Source organism: Cherax quadricarinatus, chromosome 65 (assembly GCF_038502225.1).
Source record: "Cherax quadricarinatus isolate ZL_2023a chromosome 65, ASM3850222v1, whole genome shotgun sequence".
Lineage (NCBI taxonomy): Eukaryota > Metazoa > Arthropoda > Malacostraca > Decapoda > Parastacidae > Cherax > Cherax quadricarinatus.
Genome location: NC_091356.1, coordinates 14,827,223 through 14,839,722, shown reverse-complemented (window position 1 = coordinate 14,839,722; position 12,500 = coordinate 14,827,223). Strand labels below are relative to the sequence as shown.

Genomic DNA, 12,500 nt, shown 5'->3' with positions numbered 1-12,500 from the left:
CTCCTCCTGTTCTTCAAGATTCTCCTTTGTATGGACTGATGAAGCCACTGTGTGGCGAAACGTTTCCTTTATTTATATGTGGTTGCAGGGGTAGAGTCACAGCTCTCGGCCCCGCCTCTTCGCTAGCCGCTACTAGGTCACTCTCTCCCCGCTCCTAGAGTTTTATCATGCCTCTTCTTAAAGCTATGTACGGATCTTGCTTCCACTACTTCACTGTCCAAGTTATTCCACTTCCTGACAACTATAAGACTAAAGAAATACTTCCTAGCATCCCTATGACTCATCTGAGTTTTCAACTTCCAGTCATGGCCCCTTGTTCCTGTGTTCCATCTCCGGAACATTCTGACCTAGCCCACCTTGTTAAATCCTCTCAGTATTTTATTCGTCATTAAATGTTCCTCCTATCCCTTCTATCCTCCAGTGTCATCAGATTGAGGCCCCTTAACCTCTCTTCGTAGGACATGCCCCTTAGTTCCGGGACTAGTCTTGTTGCATACTTTATCACTTTCTCCAGTTTCTTGACGTATTTTGACTAGGTGTGTTTTCCATACTGGTGCTGCATACTCCAATGTGCGCCTGACGTACACGATGTACAGTGTTATGAATGATTCCTTATGTAGATGTCGAAATTTTGATTTTAGGTTTGCCAGACGCCCATATGCTGCAGCGGTTATTTGGCTGATGTGCATCTCATGAACTCCCTCTATGGTCTTCTTTGTCCTTCCCCAAGCTTCATGACTGCACTCGGTTGGCTTTAACTACAAGAGCCATTTGTCGGACCAGACTTGTAGCCTGTCCAGATTCGATTGTAGTCTTATTTGATCCTCGTCCATTTGTATTATCCTCAATAGTTTTACATCGTCTGCAGAGAGGGGTACCTCTGAATTTATCCCTTCATACATATCAGTCACATATACAAGAAACGCCACTGGATCTAGGACTGACCCTTGTGGAACCCCCCTCAACACATGTTCCCACTCTGACACTTCTTCATGTGTCAACACTCATTGTTTCCTTCCTGTCAAGTATTCCCTGATTCATTACAATGTTTTCCTTACTATTCATGTCTGCTCCTCTAGCTTTCTAACTAGTCTCTTGTGTGGTACAGTATCGAAAGTCTTCTTACATTTCAAGAAGATGCAGTTGTGTTGGGATTATCGCGGTTGGAGTCCTTCTGCGGGGGTTTCTGTATGTGTACTCACCTATTTGTGGTTGCAGGGGTCGAGTCTTAGCTCCTGTGTGTCTGTGTGTGTGTGTGTGTGTGTCCCTGTGTGTGTGTGTGTCCCTATGTGTGTGTCCCCGTGTGTGTGGGTGTGTGTGTGCATGTCCCTCTGTGTACTCACCTAGTTGTACTCAGCTAGTTGAGGTTGCGGGGGCCGAGTCCGAGCTCCTGGCCCCGCCTCTTCACTGATCGCTACTAGGTCACTCTCTCTGAACCGTGAGCTTTATCATACCTCTGCTTAAAGCTATGTATGGATCCTGCCTCCACTACATCGCTTCCCAAACTATTCCACTTACTGACTACTCTGTGGCTGAAGAAATACTTCCTAACATCCCTGTGATTCATCTGTGTCTTCAACTTCCAACTGTGTCCCCTTGTTACTGTGTCCAATCTCTGGAACATCCTGTCTTTGTCCACCTTGTCAATTCCTCTCAGTATTTTGTATGTCGTTATCATGTCCCCCCTATCTCTCCTGTCCTCTAGTGTCGTCAGGTTGATTTCCCTTAACCTCTCCTCGTAGGACATACCTCTTAGCTCTGGGACTAGTCTTGTTGCAAACCTTTGCACTTTCTCTAGTTTCTTTACGTGCTTGGCAAGGTGTGGGTTCCAAACTGGTGCCGCATACTCCAATATGGGCCTAACGTACACGGTATACAGGGTCCTGAACGATTCCTTATTAAGATGTCGGAATGCTGTTCTGAGGTTTGCTAGGCGCCCATATGCTGCAGCAGTTATTTGATTGATGTGCGCTTCAGGAGATGTGCCTGGTGTTATACTCACCCCAAGATCTTTTTCCTTGAGTGATGTTTGTAGTCTCTGGCCCCCTAGACTGTACTCCGTCTGCGGTCTTCTTTGCCCTTCCCCAATCTTCATGACTTTGCACTTGGTGGGATTGAACTCCAGGAGCCAATTGCTGGACCAGGTCTGCAGCCTGTCCAGATCCCTTTGTAGTTCTGCCTGGTCTTCGATCGAGTGAATTCTTCTCATCAACTTCACGTCATCTGCAAACAGGGACACCTCAGAGTCTATTCTTTCCGTCATGTCGTTCACAAATACCAGAAACAGCACTGGTCCTAGGACTGACCCCTGTGGGACCCCGCTGGTCACAGGTGCCCACTCTGACACCTCGCCACTTACCATGACTCGCTGTTATCGTCCTGACAAGTATTCCCTGATCCATTGTAGTGCCTTCCCTGTTATCCCTGCTTGGTCCTCCAGTTTTTGCACCAATCTCTTGTGTGGAACTGTGTCAAACGCCTTCTTGCAGTCCAAGAAAATGCAATCCACCCACCCATCTCTCTCTTGTCTTACTGCTGTCACCATGTCATAGAACTCCAGTAGGTTTGTGACACAGGATTTCCCGTCCCTGAAACCATGTTGGCTGCTGTTGATGAGATCATACCTTTCTAGGTGTTCCACCACTCTTCTCCTGATATTCTTCTCCATGATTTTGCATACTATACATGTCAGTGACATTGGTCTGTAGTTTAATGCTTCATGTCTGTCTCCTTTTTTAAAGATTGGGACTACATTTGCTGTCTTCCATGCCTCAGGCAATCTCCCTGTTTCGATAGATGTATTGAATATTGTTGTTAGGGGTACACATAGCGCCTCTGCTCCCTCTCTCAATACCCATGGGGAGATGTTATCTGGACCCATTGCCTTTGAGGTATCTAGCTCACTCAGAAGCCTCTTCACTTCTTCCTCGGTTGTGTGCACTGTGTCCAGCACATGGTGGTGTGCCCCACCTCTCCGTCTTTCTGGAGCCCCTTCTGTCTCCTCTGTGAACGCTTCTTTGAATCTCTTGTTGAGTTCCTCACATACTTCACAGTTATTTCTTGTTGTCTCTCCTCCTTCCTTCCTTAGCCTGATTACCTGGTCCTTGACTGTTGTTTTCCCCCTGATGTGGCTGTACAATAGTTTCGGGTCAGATTTGGCTTTCGCTGCTATGTCATTTTCATATTGTCTTTGGGCCTCCCTTCTTATCTGTGCATATTCGTTTCTGGCTCTACGACTGCTCTCCTTATTCTCCTGGGTCCTTTGCCTTCTATATTTCTTCCATTCCCTAGCACACTTGGTTTTTGCCTCCCTGCACCTCTGGGTGAACCATGGGCTCATCCTGGCTTTTTCATTATTCCTGTTACCCTTGGGTACAAACCTCTCCTCAGCCTCCTTGCATTTTGTTGCTACATATTCCATCATCTCATTAACTGGCTTCCCTGCCAGTTCTCTGTCCCACTGAACCCCGTTCAGGAAGTTCCTCATTCCTGTGTAGTCCCCTTTCTTGTAGTTTGGCTTCATTCGTCCTGGCCTTCCTGCTTCTCCCTCCACTTGTAGCTCTACTGTGTATTCGAAGCTTAAAACCACATGGTCACTGGCCCCAAGGGGTCTTTCATATGTGATGTCCTCAATATCTGCACTACTCAAGGTGAATACTAAGTCTAGCCTTGCTGGTTCATCCTCTCCTCTCTCTCTTGTAGTGTCCCTTACGTGTTGGTACATGAAGTTTTCCAGTACCACCTCCATCATCTTAGCCCTCCATGTATCTTGGCCCCCATGCAGGTCCAAGTTCTCCCAATCAATCTCCTTGTGGTTAAAGTCACCCATGATCAGGAGCTTTGCCCTGCATGCATGAGCTCTTCTGGCCACTCTAGCCAGTGTGTCAACCATCGCTCTATTGCTCTCGTCGTACTCTTGCCTTGGCCTCCTGCTGTTCTGTGGTGGGTTATACATCACTGCTATTACCACCTTGGGACCTCCAGAGTGAAGCGTTCCCACTATGTAATCACTTTCTTCTCTGCTGTCTCCTCTCTCCAGCTCATCAAAATTCCAGCGATTTTTGATCAGCAATGCCACTCCTCCAACCCCCCTGTTCCCTCTGTCTTTCCTCAGGATTTGGTATCCCATTGGAAAGATGGCATCTGTTATCTTTCCAATGGGATACCAAATCCTGAGGAAAGAGGGAGTGTGTGTGTGTCCCTGTGTGTGTGTATGTCCCTGTGTGTGTGTGTGTGTGTGTATGTGTGTGTGTGTGTGTGTTTACTCACCTATTTGTACTCACTTATTTGTGGTTGCAGGGGTCGAGTCATAGCTCCTGGCCCCGCCTCTTCACTGATTGCTACTGGGTGTGTGAGTGTGTCCCTGTACTCACCTAATTGTGTGTGTGTCGCCCTGTGTGTGTGGCCCTGTGCCTCTGGAACTGTGGCTTGTAGCTCCCACTTCTTGCTCTCTGCAGCCATACTGACCTCCATTTTATTCCTAAGCTCTTCTAGCCTCCTTACCCACTTTTGTTCCCTTATCTTAAGCTCTGCTGCCCAATTTTCCTTCTCAGACTATTCCTCAGATCCCTGACTTTTCATTCTGCTCTCTGGGATCTCATTTTTTGAGCGAGTACGATATGTGTGTGCATGTGTGTATGTATGTGTGTGTGTGTGTGTGTGTGTGTGTGTGTGTGTGTGTGTGTGTGTGTATGTGTGTGTGTGTGTGTGTGTGTGTTTGTGTGTGTGTGTGTGTGTGTGTGTGTGTGTGTGTGTGTGTGTGTGTGTGTGTGTGTGTGTGTGTGTGTGTGTGTGTATGTGGGAGTAGGAGTAAAGATGGAAAATAGGAAGTGAGTAGGGACTGATTGATTACAGGGAGTGGGTTGGGAGTCATGGATTAGAGGGAGTGGGTAGAGTTCAGCGGAGTAGAGGGAGTGGTGGATTACAGAGCCTGGGTAATTAGTGATGGATTAGAAGGAGTGGGTAGGGATTGTGTATAAGAGAGAGAGAGAGAGAGAGAGAGAGAGAGAGAGAGAGAGAGAGAGAGAGAGAGAGAGAGAGAGAGAGAGAGAGAGAGAGAGAGAGAGAGAGAGAGAGATAGGAGAGAGAGGAAGAGAGACAGAGGAAGGGGGATAGATGGAGATAGATGAAGAGAGAGAGATGGAGAGGGAAAGAGAGAAAGAAAGAAGAGAGAGAGAGAGAGGCACAAGTACGCTCACACCTTGAGTATGCTCCACTTTCTTGGTTTGCCTGCCCCCCCCCCTCTCATCTGCGACTGCTTGACAGAGTAGAGAACAGAGCAAGACGTCTCATCTCTCGCCTGGACCCATCCTGGATAGATCTGTCATTTCAGCAGAGCCTTCAACACAGGAGGGATGTGGGTGGCCTTACTGTTATGTACAAGGCCAATATTGTCAAAGTACCACACTTGGATCCACTTCGAGGACAGCGTGAAACAAACTTTTATGCCACAAGACGGGCAGAAAGCAGCAACTTTACTCTGGTTGTACCCCTGTGTAGTGTATTCATGTGTAGTGTGTCCATGTAGAGTGTGGCCACGTGTAGTGTGGCCATGTGTAGTGAGGCCCTGTGTAGTGGCCCCTTGTGTAGTGTGGCTATGTATATTGTGGCCTATGTATTGTGGCCATGTGTAATGTGGCCCTGTGTAGTGTGGCCCTGTGTAGTGTGACCCTGTGTAGTGTGACTCTGTGTAGTGTGTACCTGTGTAGTGTGGCCCTCTGTAGTGTGGCCCTCTGTAGTGTGGCCATGTGTAGTGTGACTATGTGTAGTGTGGCCTTGTGTAGTGTGGCCCTGTGTAGTGTGGCCCTGTGTAGTGTGACTATGTGTAGTGTGGCCATGTGTAGTGTGACTATGCGTAGTGTGGCCCTGTGTAGTGTGACTCTGTGTAGTGTGTCCCTGTGTAGTGTGGCCCTCTGTAGTGTGGCCCTCTGTAGTGTGGCCATGTGTAGTGTGACTATGTGTAGTGTGGCCTTGTGTAGTGTGACTATGTGTAGTGTGGCCATGTGCAGTGTGACTATGTGTAGTGTGGCCCTATGTAGAGTGGCCCTGTGTAGTGTGGCCATGTGTAGTGTGGCCATATGTAGTGTTTCCTTGTATAGTGTGACTATGTGTAGTGTGGCCATGTGCAGTGTGACTATGTGTAGTGTGGCCCTATGTAGAGTGGCATTGTGTAGTGTGGCCATGTGTAGTGTGGCCATATGTAGTGTTTCCTTGTATAGTGTTTCCCTTTATAGTGTTTCCCTTTATAGTGTTTCTCTGTATAGTGTTTCCCTGTATAGTGTTTATCTGTTTAGTCGTCAACGTTACCACTATAAAGAGTCGTGAACGGCCAGGGAAGCATAAAACACGACCCACTTAATATCCGTCTGGCAAGTGGCACCTCACATCCTGAGTGAGTGTTAGATAAGGTATCTTCCGTTCCAGCATCATTCCTTCTCTCTCTCTCTCTCTCTCTCTCTCTCTCTCTCTCTCTCTCTCTCTCTCTCTCTCTCTCTCTCTCTCTCTCTCTCTCTCTCTCTCTCTCTCACTCTCTCTCTCTCTCTCTCTCTCTCTCTCTCTCTCTCTCTCTCTCTCTCCTCACTTCCGAGTTCACATATGACGTCAAGATTATTCGCTAAATGAGAGAATTTCTGCAGACGTCTTGTTGTCAGCGTCATGGAAGACGTCAGTAACAAGGGGTATGAAGGAGACGTTGTGTATCTCTACAAAAATCAATTCTACTGTTGTATTGAGTCTTTATCATTTATCTTTATTTATCTTTCTACGTATTAGCGTGTCAGTCTATATATCAATGTTTATATCTGTCTAAAAGGACAGTTTTAAGGGCCGCTGGTACAGGGATAGAAAATTAAATATTTTAGTTTTTCGTATAAATATTTTTTTTTCACTTATTTTCTTAATGAAATATGAAAATATTAAAGGAAATATTACCAGTATAAAAAAGTAATCGTAGTACCATATAAATTCTGTAACTTCTATTAAAGAATAAATTTCTTAAAAGTAAGTCTTTCTTCGTTATTCTTATACGATAATTTGAAAAGACCAGATCTCAAAATCTTCTTTTTTTTTTGTATAAGTTTTTTTTTAAATTAACCTACATAAATTAACCTAAAATCAAAGTAAACTAACCTATTCTAACCTCATCTTCCGTATCAAAATGTTATTTAGTGGGACTAGTGTGGGTCGCATCCTGGGACAAAATTGACCTAATTTGCCTGAAATGCTCAACATAACAAGCGGCTTTCTATATAGTAGTATATTACTGATGTCAGGTAGGACTGTATACCTTGTACATGTACTTGTAGATATATAGATTTATTTTTATATTATTTATTTATATATTATACTTATATATGTTACTTAACCTAACCTGATCTATGAATCAGAAACTTGTGAAAACACTTGGGTATCTTTCTTGATTCAATTCAAATTCAAATTCAAAGTTTATTCTCTATAAGGATTACAATGTTGAGTTTACAGAATTTGTTATTGTGTGGTTTACATGTAGTTAAATAATGATTACAGAGTGTACCACTAGAACGCCTAGCATGGCTAGGCATTTCGGGCAGACTTAGATTAATTCTTTATTTTAAAATATTAAAAATTATGAGGTAAGTTGGTATTATGGCTAAGTGACTAAATACTAGTTTGTGAGTTTAGCAATGTGAATGCTTTTGTTTTGGCACAGTACATAGTTTCAGTATTGGAGTATCACAGGCCAACTTATGCCTAGTTAGGATTCATTATTTTAAGATTGAGATTGATATATACACAATACTTTGACATGGACCGTACATAGCCTTGACAGGGACCCTTCCAGACTCGTTTATGGTCCTTGACTCGTTTATGGTCAAATGGGTGAGGAAGTGTGAACCACCAGGTGGTATTCGTGTAATTAGTTGACGGGGTGTATCAGGGAGATAAGATGTTTTCTAATGGTAGTTTTGAAGGTGATGAATGTGTCTGCAGTTCTAGAGTTCTCAGGTAGGACTGATCACATCAACTCCAGGCTGAGGGACTAATTACCTCAAATTTCTTCTGATCTTCAACTATTCTTCTCTGTATTGGAACCAGGAAGCCACTGGTTGCTGAAATGTTTCGACAATAAAGATACCCAAGTGTTTGCACAAGTATCTAATTCATCATCCTGTCGGTTCTCTGAACCATTTATCTATATAACCTGGTCTAGCCTAATATTGAACAAAGAGAAGACTGGACGGAATCCTGGAATGTAGTGAGTCTGGTACCATGGCACGAGTCCACATCCATTCTATCAATTTAATGACAGCCGCTCATTACTATTTATAACTTAATCTTACCTAACATGAAAACATGTTTCTCACTCCGAGAATTGCATTTATGAGGATCTGGAAGTAACTATTAGCTCACTCCAGGAGTCGCAGCTATGAGGATCTGGAAGCGATAAGTCGCCCATCCCGGGTTACTCCCAGTACGTTGCTGGACGAGATTCCATAAAACTAAAACTCGTTCGATTTTACGGGTAAAAAGCTATCGTTGCTCAGCTTCAAATCCTACTTTGACATGGACCGTACATAGCCTTGACAGGGACCCCTCCAGACTCGTTTATGGTCTTTGACAGGGGCTCCTCCAAACCTGTATATGGTCTTAACACAGGTATCCCTAGATTCGTCACCAACCGTATCACTGATCTCCCCAGTCTAGTCTACAGCCTTGGCAGAAACACGCAAACCTGTCTTCAGCCGTGGCAGCGGAACCCAAACTTGTCTTCAGCCTTGGAAGGGGCATCCCTGCAGTGACATACCCGTTTTTATATCTTTGATGGAGCTACCGATTCACTTGCTCTATACCAACACTCAGGAGTCTTTCATACCTTTGGTGTGGGTCCCAGCACCTGTTATGGGGTTTCAGGACCTCTTTTTGTATCCTGACAGAACTCTAAGTTTCTTACCTTAGCCTGTACTATCAGCTAAATTTCTCCCCCCAGCTACAGCACCCATATTCCTATCTTACCCCATCAAGACTATCAGGAACACACATTCCAATCTCACTGTAGCAGGAACACAAACACTCTCCTGTCTTACCCTAGCAGAAAAACCCACATACCCGATCAAGGCCATCCAAACTACTATCTTACCCTAGCAGGAAGACCCACATTCCTTTCACACCCCATCAGGGCCATCCAGACTACTATCTTACCTTAGCAGGAACACCCAGATCAACGAGGACCCACTCTCCTGCTGCCTTCCTACCGGCACACCAAGCCTTGCCATTAGGCTGGTGCAGACGAGCGTATTTGACGTGACATCCTGGATCCCACACGGAAGGATAAGACGAGGATGCTGAGATCTGCCAGTCCAGCACATCTCCCGAGGTCATCCCCAGCGGAGTGGAGCATCCTGGAGATGTCATGTGTTAGTCAGGTGCTCACAGGTGCCTAAATAGGTTGTTTTGTTAGGTGTATAGAGCTATATTGCCTATAAGAAAGTTATTCAAGGCTATGCCACATGTACACCATCATGCAAGAATACTTTAATGCAGAATAAAGTTATTAAAGCAAGCTTTAAGAGTATATCTAATGGTTCAAAAACACTTAAAGAAATATATATACTGTATATACACTTTATCAAGTGCATATATACTTAGATTTATGACCTCTCTTTATACACTGCATTTCTCACTGTAAACTGTTGTATATAAGCCCCAGTAAAAACTTTTGAATAGTGTATACTGAGATATGTAACCCTCTGTACGCCTCACTTCTCTCAGTGAATGACAGTCAGTGTGAGCCAGAGTGAATGACAGTCAGTGTGAGGCAGAATGAATGAGTCATTGTGAATCGGAGTGAATGACAGTCGTTGTGAACCAGAGTGAATGACAGCCAGTGTGAGGCAAAGTGAATGACAGTCAGTGTGAGGCAGAGTGAATGACAGTCAGTGTGAGGCAGAATGAATGAGTCATTGTGAGGCAGAGTGAATGACAGTCGTTGTGAACCAGAGTGACAGTCATTGTTAACCAGAGTGAATGACAGCCAGTGTGAGGCAGAGTGAATGACAGCCAGTGTGAGGCAGAGTGAATGACAGCCAGTGTGAGACAGAGTGAATGACAGAGTGAATGCTGATGCTAGCTGATGCAACGCTGCTCAGTCGTCAATCTTTCAAGCATCAACACTACCAACATCAACTCGTCACACAGAACGCAACACAAGAGTACCCGTTACAATAGTCTTCATCAGCAGCTACTTTCCTGGACTTACTTCTACCCCAGCGATTTTTTTTCCACATAAAAACACAAAAGGCTACTTTAAAACCATTTTTTTTTTTTGCATATATTTTCATTCATAAACTTACTCTCGTTATCACTACTCCTATCTTCCCCTTGCTCCTCTTCTTCCTAATCATCTCCCTCCTCGTCTTCCTTCTTGTTTTCCTCTTTCTCTCCCTTTCTTACCCTGCTTCCTGTTATAATATAGACTCGCAGGTTGTATAATCACCCACAAAGCTCTACCATCGCCAGAGAAGTGACATAATAACTCGTATATTTCATGCAGCGTCTGGCGAGCTCTACAATCAAGCAGGAAGCTCTAACAGTGTCTGGTAAGCTGTTTACGAGACTTTGACAACGTCTGGTTAGATGTACACGCCTTCACTGAGCTCTGACATAGTCTGACAAGCTCTATACCAATCCAGTGAGCTCTGACATCATTTAGTAAAGCGTATAACAAGCTAGCAAGCTCTCAGTGCAACATCTACACACGCTAATCATCAAAGAGTGCTCATGTTTTTAAACACGTGACTGTATATAATAGAATGAAATCACAGAAATATGTGACCAGTTCACTGGGACAAGAGTTCGCAACTTTTACTGACATTTTCAATGTTTTTTATAAAGGAGAATGAGACGGCAGACCGTCTCAAAAAAAAAAAAATATGGCCTTAATCGGCCACTGAGCAAAATCCAGAAACAACCTCCGTGAGTTATCTCAGCTGCTGGAGAAACAGTGTTAGAGAGAACTGTGGCCTGGCTCTCAGCAGCTGAGGTGTGGAGGCTGCATAATGTTTGCCAGGAAACAGGACTAGTGTTTCCTGACGCGGGTCTTAAGTCATATGATGACCCTCAGCTGGAGTTTTTGGTAATCTGACCGAGGCCTTTCGCTGGCTTATGGGTCCACCTCTTTAAAAATCATGGTTATGGTTATAACCATGATTCAGTAGTAAAGGTTGCTTAACTGCCCAATATGGTGCTGAACAGGATAACATGGTGCCATGGAAACTGGAGAACAGGATAACATGGTGTTATGGTAACTGGTGAACTGGATAACATGGTGTTATGGTAGCTGCTACCATTGCTCAGAGAGACAGTACACACTAATTTTAGTGTTGAATAAAACACATGTACAACTCTTAGGTGTCTCTACCGACGATAAGTTTCGCCTTCCCTGCAGACGTCTTCAGTTGCATGCAGAGGTGAGTTGCAATACTGGAGACAGCAGAAGTACAGGTGTAGTTTTGAGCTGTTCAAAAGATGGATCTAAAACTGGTCAACTTATACCAAGGCTGAGGGACTGATTACCTTTGTTACACACGTATCTTCCTCAGTAGGTCAGTAGAGTCAGTCAGAGCAACGTTAGAGTCGGGAGAGCAGGTCATTCACTCTTGTCAACTATACATGAAATTAAATCAAGTTTCTAAATTAATGTAAATTGATTATCCGGGGATCACAACAATGTTTAAATTACTCTATACTGATGACGGTAATGAGAGCCACTACACAAAGTTTTCTAAGTTCGGAGTATTTGATCCTAGGATGATATCCAGCAGTAACCCAGGGAACTACCACACTACTGTTGTGTGAGTGTGAAAATGAAGCCTGTTAAATGTTTTGCACTCTGGGAAGTTCTGCTGTTTCCGTTTTTGTCCCACGAACACGTAAGATCACAGATAAACCTTACTGAATTCTGCTGACACAAGATATACACCTATCTTTACTTTCATGTGTGTTTCTTGTTAGACTTTAATCCTGTATTATTCCCTTTATAATTCAGGAGGCCTGGTCTAAGACCGGGCACGGGGCGATGACCTCCCCCCCCCCGCCCCGAATCCCCTGTTTTCTAATAATATGTTATTTTCCCCTATAATCTACCTTGTCCATAATTACTATCTCATTCGCTTTGTCTGTTTTCGTAAGGTGAAGTCCAGGATCTTAATTCATGGTATAACTTAACAAATCTCTGAGGACAGTTGTGCTGCAGAGGTCTGAACAAAGCTCACAAAGATTTGTTAAGTAATACCATGAATCAAGATCCTAGACTTCACCTTAAGAAACCAGACAAAAATAAATATTATATTAGGAGAGAGGGAAACTTACGCGCCTCTTAAATAAGTAAGTCCCCAGAAGCAGCGTGCAAAATCATACTGTTGATCATGCAGTGGTTAATATCAAGAGAAAGTTACTTACCTTCAACTAAATGTTAGCAAGAAGATAAGCGGAAGAGCCATGACTCAACCCCTACCCCCCCTCAC

General features: G+C 44.2%; 1 protein-coding gene across 3 annotated transcripts in view; it reads right to left on the bottom strand.

Moving 5' to 3' along the window:
• The window catches only part of LOC128700552 (lactadherin), a 408,199-nt gene that overhangs the window by 225,427 nt on the left and 170,272 nt on the right, over positions 1-12,500 (bottom strand). For all 3 annotated transcript variants that reach the window (XM_053793825.2, XM_053793826.2, XM_053793827.2), the window contains exon 3: positions 9,178-9,377. In XM_053793825.2, coding sequence (XP_053649800.1) covers positions 9,178-9,377 — 200 coding nt within the window. The remainder of the gene's footprint in view (positions 1-9,177; positions 9,378-12,500) is intronic.